Source organism: Notolepis coatsorum, assembly GCF_963971535.1.
Source record: "Notolepis coatsorum genome assembly, chromosome: 2".
Classification (NCBI taxonomy): domain Eukaryota; kingdom Metazoa; phylum Chordata; class Actinopteri; order Aulopiformes; family Paralepididae; genus Notolepis; species Notolepis coatsorum.
Window position 1 is genome coordinate 7,868,477 of NC_140166.1, and position 13,404 is coordinate 7,881,880.

The window sequence follows — 13,404 nt, forward strand, 5'->3', positions numbered from 1 at the left end:
CTGGTGTAAAGACATCACAGACCAGGGAGCCACACAGATCGCCAAGAGCAGCAAGTCCCTCCGATACCTGGGCCTTATGAGATGTGACAAGGTAATACACACCTTACTACTGTGTGTGTGCGTGTGTGTGTGTGTGTGTACAGTATGTGTGTGTTTACACAGAACCACACTGACCCCTGTCAAACTTCCTTAATTTACCTAGGGTAGGTTCTTTATAACCTTTATTTACCAGGGTAGGTTCTTTATAACCTTTATTTACCAGGGTAGGTTCTTTATAACCTTTATTTACCAGGGTAGGTTCTCTATAACCTTTATTTACCAGGGTAGGTTCTTTATAACCTTTATTTACCAGGGTAGGTTCTTTATAACCTTAACCTTTATTTACCAGGGTAGGTTCTCTATAACCTTTATTTACCAGGGTAGGTTCTTTATAACCTTTATTTACCAGGGTAGGTTCTTTATAACCTTTATTTACCAGGGTAGGTTCTTTATAACCTTTATTTACCAGGGTAGGTTCTCTATAACCTTTATTTACCAGGGTAGGTTCTATATAACCTTTATTTACCAGGGTAGGTTCTCTATAACCTTTATTTACCAGGGTAGGTTCTTTATAACCTTTATTTACCAGGGTAGGTTCTCTATAACCTTTATTTACCAGGGTAGGTTCTTTATAACCTTTATTTACCAGGGTAGGTTCTTTATAACCTTTATTTACCAGGGTAGGTTCTCTATAACCTTTATTTACCAGGGTAGGTTCTTTATAACCTTTATTTACCAGGGTAGGTTCTTTATAACCTTTATTTACCAGGGTAGGTTCTCTATAACCTTTATTTACCAGGGTAGGTTCATTATAACCTTTATTTACCAGGGTAGGTTCTCTATAACCTTTATTTACCAGGGTAGGTTCTCTATAACCTTTATTTACCAGGTAGGTTCTCTATAACCTTTATTTACCAGGGTAGGTTCTCTATAACCTTTATTTACCAGGGTAGGTTCTTTATAACCTTTCTTTACCAGGGTAGGTTCTATATAACCTTTATTTACCAGGGTAGGTTCTTTATAACCTTTCTTTACCAGGGTAGGTTCTCTATAACCTTTATTTACCAGGGTAGGTTCTTTATAACCTTTATTTACCAGGGTAGGTTTACCAGGGTAGGTTCTTTATAACCTTTATTTACCAGGGTCGGTTCTTTTTAACCTTTATTTACCAGGGTAGGTTCTGTTCATAACATTTATTTACCAGGGTAGATTTGGTTTATAACCTTTATTTATCCAGGGTAGGTTCTTTATAACCTTTATTTACCAGGGTAGGTTCTCTATAACCTTTATTTACCAGGGTAGGTTCTCTATAACCTTTATTTACCAGGGTAGGTTCTTTATAACCTTTCTTTACCAGGGTAGGTTCTATATAACCTTTATTTACCAGGGTAGGTTCTTTATAACCTTTCTTTACCAGGGTAGGTTCTCTATAACCTTTATTTACCAGGGTAGGTTCTTTATAACCTTTATTTACCAGGGTAGGTTTACCAGGGTAGGTTCTTTATAACCTTTATTTACCAGGGTCGGTTCTTTTTAACCTTTATTTACCAGGGTAGGTTCTGTTCATAACATTTATTTACCAGGGTAGATTTGGTTTATAACCTTTATTTATCCAGGGTAGGTTCTTTATAACCTTTATTCACCAGGGTAGGTTCTTTATAACCTTTATTTACCAGGGTAGGTTCTGTTTATAACCTTTATTTACCAGGGTAGGTTTTTGTTTATAACCTTTATTTACCCAGGGTAGGTTTTGTTTATAACCTTTATTTACCCAGGGTAGGTTTTGTTTATAACCTTAATTTACCCAGGGTAGGTTTTGTTTATAACTAGGGATGTCCGATATTATCGGTCTACCGATATTATCAGCCGATATCGGCATTAAAATGTGATATCGGAAAATATCGGTATCGGTTTTCAAAAATAAATATATATATATATATATTATTTTTTTTACATTTCTATAACCTTTATTTACCCAGGCAAGCAAGTAAGAACAAATTCAGATTTTATTTATTGTCAAAAGTATGCATAATGTTGTGTTAATTCCACAACAAGAGATATGTAATGTTAATTACCTGAAATTATTCCATTTTGGGGGGGGGGGGGGGGGGGGGGACCCTGCATATATCGGTATTGGTTGATATCGGTATCGGAAATTAAGAGTTGGACAATATCGGTGTATCGGTATCTGTAAAAAAGCCAATATCGAGCATCCCTATTTATAACCCTTATTTAACCAGGGTAGGTTCTTTATAACCTTTATTTACCAGGGTAGGTTCTTTATAACCTTTATTTACCAGGGTAGGTTTTGTGTATAACCTTTATTTACCAGGGTAGGTTTTGTGTATAACCTTTATTTACCCAGGGTAAGTTTTGTTTATAACCCTTATTTAACCAGGGTAGGTTCTTTATAACCTTTATTTACCAGGGTAGGTTCTTTATAACCTTTATTTACCAGGGTAGGTTCTTTATAACCTTTCTTTACCAGGGTAGGTTCTCTATAACCTTTATTTACCAGGGTGGGTTCTTTATAATTATGTTAACTCATCGGAGTGCCTGACTGACTTCTTATCTCTCACTCTGGCCTCAGCAGGCAGACAGGAGAGACTATAGTTTATTATACTTTACTCATATACTATAGTTTACTATACTACAGTGTCCTTTATTTTCTATACTATTTGACCATACTCACTTATAGACTATATTCATATTATTATAGTTGACTATAACCAGGGGTTCCCAAACTTTTCAGGCCGCGACCCCCAAATAACCAGCGTCAGAGAGCCGCGACCCCCACTATTATAGGAGGTTAAAAAAATATATTAAAAAATGTGTTTTAATGGAAATGTATGGTTGAAACATGCAAACGTTCAAACGCACACACACTAATAAGCATTGGAGGCTTTTAACCAGGGCTGGACTGGGGAAATCATTCAGGCCAGGAAATATAGTGCAGAATATAGCCCCAGTCAGGCCACTTTTTAAGCAGGGGGTCAGGGGGTCCCCCACCAGGATTTTTTTTGTTACAAAGACTTCATTTCCTGCATTCTGGTGCAGGACTTTTTTTATTTGTACACTTTAAATGCCAGTGTTTGTGATGGCATCACAAATTATTGTTAAAAAACAGGCTAGCATATGTATGATTAGCAACAACACTGATTTTGATGGATTTTCAGTTTTTTTGTAATGTCAGATTGAAAAAATACAATCTTTTATTCAACTTCAGCCTGATCATAACACCACATATTAATTTTATAATTCTAACCCTTTAAATGCCAGTGTGTGTGATGTGGCATATATTTGCAATATATCAAATGCAAAGTAGATTTTTCTGGGGGGGATTATTACAGGCTAGCATGTGTCAATGATTAGCAACAACAGTTTTTTGTAAGGGTCCCGCCTCCACCAATCACATGCGGCTCCCTTTGTGTGTGTGTGAGAGCAAGAGAGAGAGAGAGAGAGATAGTTCTCCAACTTGCGTGAGTTGCAGTGATCTCCTGGTTGTTCCCCACCTAGGTTATCTAACTATTGCGCTGCTGCAACTAGAAACACTGGCCTGGCCTGCTTCTAAATTCAGTGGCCTGACTGCATAATTTTTTTTTTGGGGATACATTTTTTATTTTATTTTTTTTAATCATCTGGCGACCCCCAGATAGTTCTCCAACCCCCGGTCGCGACCCCCACTTTGGGAACCCCTGGACTATACTACTGTGCTCTTTATTTACACACGCACACACTCACTTTAAACATACAACTCACTGCAGCACCCACTTTAATCACTTTAGTACACCTAAGCACACTTTATATTTATCTGTAAAGAATTTGCACTACAACCCTCATACCTAATACCTCATTACACCTTACTGTAAATTATATTGTACCTAAATTGTACCTCATCCCACTTCTGCTTTGCATTGTATAGTATATTGTATGGTAACTCAGTTACTTCTACTCTACATTGAGCATTGTATATATGTATATACTGAACATTTTTGTCTACGTACTTGACTTCTATTTTATACTTTTATACTGCTATACTTATTTTATTATCTATTTTTGCCTAGCACAGTCTCTGTAGCGAAACAGAAAGAAGCATTTTGTATAAAAGTATTCTGTACTTCTATATGACAACTAATAAAGAAACTTGAACTTGAACGTACTATCGTATATGACCATACTACCATACTAATATATGTAAATATGAATACATTTATAATTAAAAATTAATTTAATTTAAAATGACTAGTGGAGTCTTTTGAAATTATTTAGTTGTAGCCTCAGTGTCCTTCCTCCTGGAGGGGGTTCCCTACACTTCAGTATTGTAATACTTTCCACCACAATATTCAACTGAATGTCAACCATTGTATCCAGTATCATAATAGCTGTTATCATAATATAATTTCATGGTACTATTTCAAAGCTGTTAAATAAGACTTTATAGTGAAAATAAACTGACTCTTGGTTCAGCTGCTCTCATTTCTCATCCTCACTGTTCTTCCTGCACTGAGAGAGAGAGAGAGAGAGAGAGACAGAGAGAGAGCAGACAGAGAGAGAGAGCAGACAGGGAGAGAGAGAGGAGACAGGGATAGAGAATAGGAGAGAGGGGGGCAGAAAGAGGGAGAATATAAGAGGGAGAGAATAAAGAATACACATTTACAGATAAAAAGAGAATACAGTTTCAGGAAGAGAGAAAGAGAGAGAGATATGCAGAGAGACATAGTTGCTGACAGACAGGCAGAGGGATGGAAATATAGACATATATAGATATAGAGTGATCTGATGCACCCGCAGGCATCACAGCGAAGCTCGAGTAGGCATCACAGATGTGGCTATATTCATGACATACAGGCTTTGAGTGTATTATTGCTTTTATACAGCAGGTTGCACCATCGGGAAAAATATAGGATGAATACAGTAGGGATGTGCATCTCCATCACTGAGGCCGATGAGATGCGCATCTCGATACGGTGCCAACGATACGATACATTAACGATACATTTGAAGCACCGGGCGATGCGATACGATTCACCCCTGTTGAGATACGATACGATGCGATACGATTCACCCCTGTTGAGATACGATACGATGCGATACGATTCACCCCTGTTGAGATACGATACGATTCGATACGATTTGATTCACCCCTGTTGAGATACGATACGATGCGATACGATTCACCCCTGTTGAGATACGATACGATGCGATACGATTCACCCCTGTTGAGATACGATACGATGCGATATGATTCACCCCTGTTGAGATACGATACGATTCGATACGATTTGATTCAACATAATGCGATTCGGGGCGATACGATGCGATTCAACACGATGCAAAATAATGATACAATTTTATGGTATGACAGAGGATTTGGTTGTATTCCTTATGCAGCTTATATTATTATTAAACATTTAATAATCTAGTGTAAGACAATTTATATAAAAACTCTTGGGTGCCTAAGACTTTTGCACAGTACTGTGTTTTCTATCCACTTTAGCTAAAAACACACACACAATGTATATATACACACTACTGTGAGACAATAATAATCACACACAAAGGGATAATGGCTTATAGCAGACTTAATGATTTTATAATATTTCAGATAATGAAATTAAATGTTTATCATCAACTATCCAGTTAGTATTTATATTGTAACGTTTGGCCACTTTCTATATCTCCACTTTCCACTTTCTATATCTCTATCATTGAACATAGAGAGAGAGAGAGAGAGAGAGAGAGAGAGAGAGAGAGAGCGAGAGAGACAGAGAGAGAGAGAGAGAGAGCGAGAGAGAGAGAGAGAGAGAGAGAGAGAGAGAGAGAGACAGAGAGAGAGCCTCAACAGGAGGCCAAGGATCTCAATTCTCTGATATTTTGTTTTCAAATCATTCAATGACAAGTATATTACATAAATTACCACCACTGTTTTTTTTTATCTACTTTTTATCAACTTTTCTATTTTTCTCCCTTCCCCAATTTCGTATTGTCCAATTCTACCCTCCCCTGTCTCGAACGCTGTTAGGCCATGCCTCCCACTGGTCGGCTGCAATGTGGACGAAGCCTTGCATCACGTGTCCCCTCCGGTACTCGAGGAGGCAGCCGTCGCATCTTTTCACCTGCACAGCGCCATCTCTCAGCGGCGGGGGTCTGCGTGGGAGGGACACACGCCGCCCCCGTCGCTTCCTGATTCTACTGCGCAGGCGCACCAACCGACCTGTAGGAGTCGCTGTCCACAACGTCCGATCCCCACCCACCAGCTTCCCACCCCCTAATACTGCCAAATGTATTAGTATGAACGACCAGCCAAGCTGGTAGCAACGCCGAGAGCTGGGCTCGAACCCAGCGTCTCCTGCATTGGTGGCGAGTGCCTTGCCCACTGCGCCACCTAGCCGCCAAATTACCACCACTGTTCAATTGAAAATCAATAGAGCGGATGTTGGACGGGCGGCAGCGGGACGTGTGCAGATGTTTGGCCGCTGGCGCGTGCCGGTGCCGGGCTTCTTTGCGAGTGCCGTTCTCGTGATATTTATGTATTCATACTGCAGTAGAGCTAAAACATATTAGCCCGGGGTCACGACCCATCTGGGAATGATTAAGAGCTCTACACAGAGACGGAACATTACAAGGCCACGCTCATATTTATCTATTTATCCGTAATAAAGGCAGGGGTCACGACCCCCCCGCATTACTGATGAAATGGTCTGCACGGCGGGGGGTTATTATATCTATACCGTGGTATAACTGAAACACATTAGGCCGGGGGTCGCAACCTCGCGCTGGAGACAAAGTGGTCGGTGGAGATCACTGTGTTCCTCGTATTTATCATGTGTGTATTTCATAATGAAGCCGCTAGAGCCAGGATTGTGACCATTAGAGCAGCGGACTGTATATCTGTCATGTTTATCTGGAGGTAATGAAGAAGAAGGACTTTACACACTAGCAGGTGGGTCTCTCTCTCTCTCCTCTCTCTCTCTCTCTCTCTCTCTCTCTATCTCTCTCTCCCTCTCCCTCTCTCTCTCTCTCTCTCTCTCTCGCTCTCTCTCTCTCTCTCTCTATCTCTATCTCTCTCTCCCTCTCTCTCTCCCTCTCTCTCTCTCTCTCTCTCTCTCTCTCTCTCTCTCTATCTCTATCTCTCTCTCCCTCTCTCTCTCTCTCTCTCTCTCTCTCTCTCTCTCTCTCTCTCTCTCTCTCTCTCTCTCTCTCTCTCTCTCTCTATCTCTCTCTATCTCTCTATATATATCTTTCTCTCTATATATATATTTCTCTCTCTATATCTCTCTCTTTATCTTTCTCTATTTTCTCTCTCTTTCTCTATTCTCTCTCTTTCTCTCTCTCTCCATACCATTCATTCATTTTAATTCAATTGCCATCATTATTGGCATGATGTCATGGATCAAACATGTTTTGTCAGAGGGATGGTCTCCATCCCTCCCTCCCTCTCTATCTCTCGAACCCTCTCTGTTTCTAAACATGTAACACACATTCACGCATTATTAGCCTGAAAGATATTATATCCCTCTCTTCACACCCCCTCTTTCATTCCACTCTCATCCTCGCTCCAGCCACACCTCCCTCTCTTATCCCTCTCTCATCCCACTCTCATCCCTCTCTCCATTCAGCCCTCCATCCATCCTCACTCCCTCATCCATACCTCCCTCCATCTATCATCCATCCCTCCATTCATCCATCTTTACTCCCTCATCCATCCACCCCCTACCTCCCTCTCATCCATCCATCAATCCATCCTTCTGTACATCTGCCTCTATCTGTAAACTGTGATATTAGTCCAGCAGTGTAGTCCAGACCTCCTGCTGTGAATATATCAGTAAAAACAAGACCCACTACTGCCTCCCTCACGTCTCTTTCCTGTGTTGTTCAGAAGTGAACATCCGTAGCTAGGGCCAGGGCAGATCCCTCTCATCTGGAGAATTCAGAGGATGGTCTATTTATCTGTTGTTTCAAGTTCAACTGAGTATGTTCCCTTGAGGGAGAAAGGAAGGAGAGAGAAGGAGAGAGAGAGGGCAGTCGGGGAGAGAGAGGAAGATATAGAGGGGTAGGGATAGATGGATAGAGAGAGGGAAAGAGAGATGCAGAGAAAGGAACAGAGATGAGATTCTAAGGGGGAAAATTGCTTCCTAGTAATATGTAATTTGTTTCCTGTTGGTTGTCAGTGATTAGATTCTAGATGGCCTGTTCTCATGAGGTTAATATGAAAGACTTGATTAGTTTCTGTTGTTGACTCACATGGATGGAGTTCTATGACTCTCTCTCTCTCTCATCGTGTGCATAGCAGCTGAGGCCAGCATGACCCAGACGGAACCTCTTTAGAGTTCTGTTACCATGGTAACCTAACAGAACTAACTTTTTATACAGTAGGTTTGTTACCACTGTAACCACAGTACAGAACAACCTCTCTATAGTTACATTACCACAATAACCTACACACCATACAGAACAACCTCTTTATAGTTACATTACCACGGTAACCTGCACACCATACAGAACAACCTCTTTATAGTTACATTACCACAATAACCTACACACCATACAGAACAACCTCTTTATAGTTACATTACCACAATAACCTACACACCATACAGAACAACCTCTTTATAGTTACATTACCACAATAACCTGCACACCATACAGAACAACCTCTTTATAGTTACATTACCACAATAACCTACACACCATACAGAACAACCTCTTTATAGTTACATTACCACAATAACCTACACACCATACAGAACAACCTCTTTATAGTTACATTACCACAATAACCTGCCCACCATACAGAACAACCTCTTTATAGTTACATTACCACAATAACCTACACACCATACAGAACAACCTCTTTATAGTTACATTACCACAATAACCTGCACACCATACAGAACAACCTCTTTATAGTTACATTACCACAATAACCTGCCCACCATACAGAACAACCTCTTTATAGTTACATTACCACAATAACCTGCACACCATACAGAACAACCTCTTTATAGTTACATTACCACAATAACCTGCACACCATACAGAACAACCTCTTTATAGTTACATTACCACAATAACCTACACACCATACAGAACAACCTCTTTATAGTTACATTACCACAATAACCTACACACCATACAGAACAACCTCTTTATAGTTACATTACCACAATAACCTGCACACCATACAGAACAACCTCTTTATAGTTACATTACCACGGTAACCTGCCCACCATACAGAACAACCTCTTTATAGTTACATTACCACAATAACCTGCACACCATACAGAACAACCTCTTTATAGTTACATTACCACGGTAACCTACACACCATACAGATACAATACAATACACAAAATAACCTCTTTAGAGTCAACTTGGGTCCCGGGCTCCTACGTTTATATAGACATATTAAAATATATATGTTCATATAAAAATATGTACTCATGTTAACTTTTATACTCATTCAAATAAATACATACTATCATATTAAGATATATGCTAAGATATATGATCAAGTGTGGATGCACAACACATTGTTGTGGCCTCAACCTACAGCAGGGTTGAGGTTACATTACAGTGTTGAGGTTATACATGTATTATTATTACACAATTACACCAGGCAAAACAAAAATAGGAAAACATTTCCATAGACCCCAGAGGGCTTTATGTACAACATAAATGACATCATCACTAAACAAGTTCAATGATCTGCTAGCACAGTTAGTTGTGACTCCAAATACTTAATAAATTAGCTCAGTATATCCACATATAGAAGATTAAAAAGCAAAGAAAACATCTGTTACTATTCTCACTTTTTACAGCGCTTGCCCCCGGGGGCCCGTGTCTAGATTTGTTTGGAGCTGTCAAAACGTTGGGGAATTTTAATGTAACAGCTCTCCACAAAACCTTTCTCCCGCAGTCACAGGGCTCCCTGGATGTGTAGAATTCATATAAGTTAACAGCTAACATGATCCAGCTGGCTGCTTTCATACGGAGGGGGTGTGAAAGATCCATTTCCTGTCTTACACTTTATATAAACGCTGCTTCCGTGCTGCTTTTTACAGCCTGGGAGCCACGGAGCCGAGAGGAGATTCTGACCTAGATATCAACACTGTGTGTGTGTGTGTGTGTGTGTGTGTGTGTGTGTGTGTGTGTGTGTGTGTGTGTGTGTGTGTGTGTGTGTGTGTGTGTGTGTGTGTGTGTGTGTGTGTGTGTGTGTGTGTGTGTGTGTGTGTGTGTGTGTGTGTGTGTGTGTGTGTGTGTGTGTGTGGTGAGCATGTTGGTGAGTGTGTGCATTTGTGTGTATGTGTGTGAGTATACGTGTGTGTATGGTGAGCGTGTTTGTATGTGTGTGAGTATAAGTGTGTGTGTGTTTGTTTGTGTGTGTGTATGTGTGTGAGTATAAGTGTGTGTGTGTGTGTGTGTGTGTGTGTGTGTGTGTGTGTGTGTGTGTGTGTGTGTGTGTGAGTATAAGCGTGTGTACTTGTGTGTGAATGTTTTATTGTATGTAACACATGTGTTTGGGTGGCGACGTCTGTCTAAAGTGCCTCAGCACCGTGACTGCTTACATTTTCAGTCAGGGGTGGTCCCAGTGGAAATTGAACCCCCAACCTGCTGGGCAGTATTAGTGACATGCTCTTCCGTCTGAGTTTGTTTGTTCTTGACGTGATCAGAGTTCTGTCGCCTCAGGCTCCATGGAATGCGTTCACAGTGAAAACATTTACCTACACACTTTCTTAACCTCTTAACTCATTGGGTGCCATACCCGAGATAAGTCGGGTTATCTCGCCATGCGTTGAGTGCCAAAACCCGTGATTTCTCGGGTTTTGATCCTTTGATATTTTCCTTTGATCCCCGTTCTATACGGTCAGCCAGAACCCTCTAGGTCTCCCTAATTCATCTGCCTACGTTGGAATTGCAATGACGATCGAATCTCACCAGGTGGCAGTATTGCCTACCTTTTTAACTCTGATAGTCTAGTTCTGACGGTGTCTGTCCTGATCCCTTTCTGTCCTGACTCGCTCTGAGGGGGAGGAGCTCTTGCAGAGCAATCGCTCTGAGATCTTCTTGCCTCAAAACCTATAGTTTCCCATATACACAAGTAATTACATATAAACGAGTAATCGCGATCGCCGATGGGATCATTGGAATTATTATTTTTGGAGTACCTTCTTCCTAAGGTAAGGTATATTCTATGTCTATTTTACTGAACCTGAAACATGTTTCTGTAACGATCACAGTGTTGTATTTTACCAGACCTAAGCTAAACCAAGCTTTTTGTAATGATCGCATTTTCGGGATTACCCCCTCGGGACTTTGTTTACCAATGGTTTTAAGTGTTATTAGTGAAATATGAGTTGTAGAAATCTCAGTGCATCGAGTCAGAAAAAGGCGAGGATTGACACAAGGATTTGGCGCAACCTAACTTGAGTGTAGTCTTTTGAGAGAAGAGACCCAGGACTTTCGATGGGCTTTCGAATAAATAAAAAAAAACTACACTTCCCAGCTCACGCCAGCCCCTGGTCAATCATCTTACTTCTTTTACATTTTTTTTTCTCTTTATTTTCGGGATCATATCTCACGGCAGGAACAAACCTGAACGTTATTGATGTTAAATTAGAATGCAGTTAGTTTATTTACCTTTCTGTCTAGCAAAAAAAGAAAATTTAATGTCTAGACATTTACATTATAAAAAAGTAACTGTACTTACAGTAGATTTCATTCACGTTTTTTGCGGCACGCTTGGTGATACTAAATCCAGATTGAACTTTGCCATTGGAAAGGGGAGATTTGGCCCGATCCATAGATGTACGACTTGGCCATAATAAGGTCATTTATAGGCCTGATATTCTATAATCATATTTCAAATTGTATGTGTCCGGATGGCAGAATTCAGTACTGTATCTACAAAACCTTCTGTTTAACCTCTTAAATCCTAGCCCTATTTTCTGTAAATCCGCCTAAAATACATACCTAAGTAAATGGAAGATTGCTCCACTTCTACAAGGTCCATTTAGCATGTTCATGGTATCTAGGGACATCTATGGATCTCATGGAATGTATTCCCAGTGTCAGAAATATTGTGTCTGTTACTAGGCTTGAGTAAATTGTGATGAAACAAAGGAGTCCTTTGACAAGTGTCCGGTTGTGAGCAGTCCTGAACTGACCAGTCACCGCTGATGGCGAAAATGATTGACTACCGTTGTAACCAAGGAGCGTCTGCTCCGAAAGTGATCTCAGACGAGCGCTGACAGTGGAGGAAGGTGACACAAGAAGACGAAGAAGTCCATTGTTTTGACGAGAGCATAGAAATGAATGGCAGCGGACGGCCATTTTGGATAATCATGCCGAATTTTACCGGTACACACATTACAAAAACATTTGTAAAACATACATTTCCTGTGTGATTTTTTTTATTTATTTTTTTTTGGGTCTTTTTCCCCCTCCATTTTCCTCCGATTTTCTCCCATCCCAATGTTAGTCGTATGCCAATTCCCAGTCCCTTCCTGGTCGCTGCGCTTTACCCCCCACAGTCAGATCATTTTGGGAGAGTGGAGGCTACCACGTGCTTCCTCCGACACACGTCCAGCCAATCACCGCTTCTTTTCACCTGGCAGCGCGGATTCTCATTGAGAGGGCGTAGCGTGTGGGAGGACCACACTATCCCCCTCACGTCCAATCCGCGCTTAGCAGGCGCCCCGACCGAACTGTAGGAGTCGCTGTTTACAACGACCCGGACCCACCCCGCCAGCTTCTCCCACCCTCTGATACAGCCAATTGTATCAGTGCAGACGGCCAGCCAAGCTGGTGACAACCCCGGAGCTGTGAGCTGGATTCGAACAGGCGAACCAAGCTCACAGCTCCGGGGCTGGTGACGAACGCAATCTCCGCTCGACCACCTAACCGCCTTCCTGTGTGATTTTTATAAACTTTGCACCTGTACTACATAAGACGTCAGGCTATGGAACCATTGTGTCTTCCATATTCTACCTCTCAGCTTGAACTTAAAAACAGGCATCTGGCAGTAAAAAGAAATGTGAGTACACAAAACGTTTACTCTATTTCATTAGCGCTTAAAGTGATCTTTCTTTATTGTGTAAGAAACTTTCAGAATGTTACCTTTCAAAAGAGACCAGACTCATGCATGTGCTATATGTAGGGATGGGAATCGAAAACCGGTTAATTGTCCGATACCTGGAATCGCATGCCTCGGTGACTATCGATTCCTCTTATCGCTGCCATGTTTTTCTGACAGTTGCGCATTTCAAAACAATAACGTTAGCGTTAGTCAGCAGACTATTTGATTCCTTAAGGGCTCGAAATTGCCTGGGTTTTGGTCATATGCTCCCGAAACGCTCCCGCTGT

General features: G+C 40.9%; 1 protein-coding gene across 1 annotated transcript in view; it reads left to right on the top strand.

Annotated features, from left to right (window-relative positions):
• fbxl17 (F-box and leucine-rich repeat protein 17) overlaps positions 1 to 13,404 on the top strand; it is a 918,512-nt gene that overhangs the window by 831,236 nt on the left and 73,872 nt on the right. Inside the window, exon 10 of the mRNA XM_084309285.1 lies at positions 1 to 91. This exon is cut by the window's left edge and continues 52 nt beyond it. Coding sequence (XP_084165411.1) covers positions 1 to 91 — 91 coding nt within the window. The remainder of the gene's footprint in view (positions 92 to 13,404) is intronic.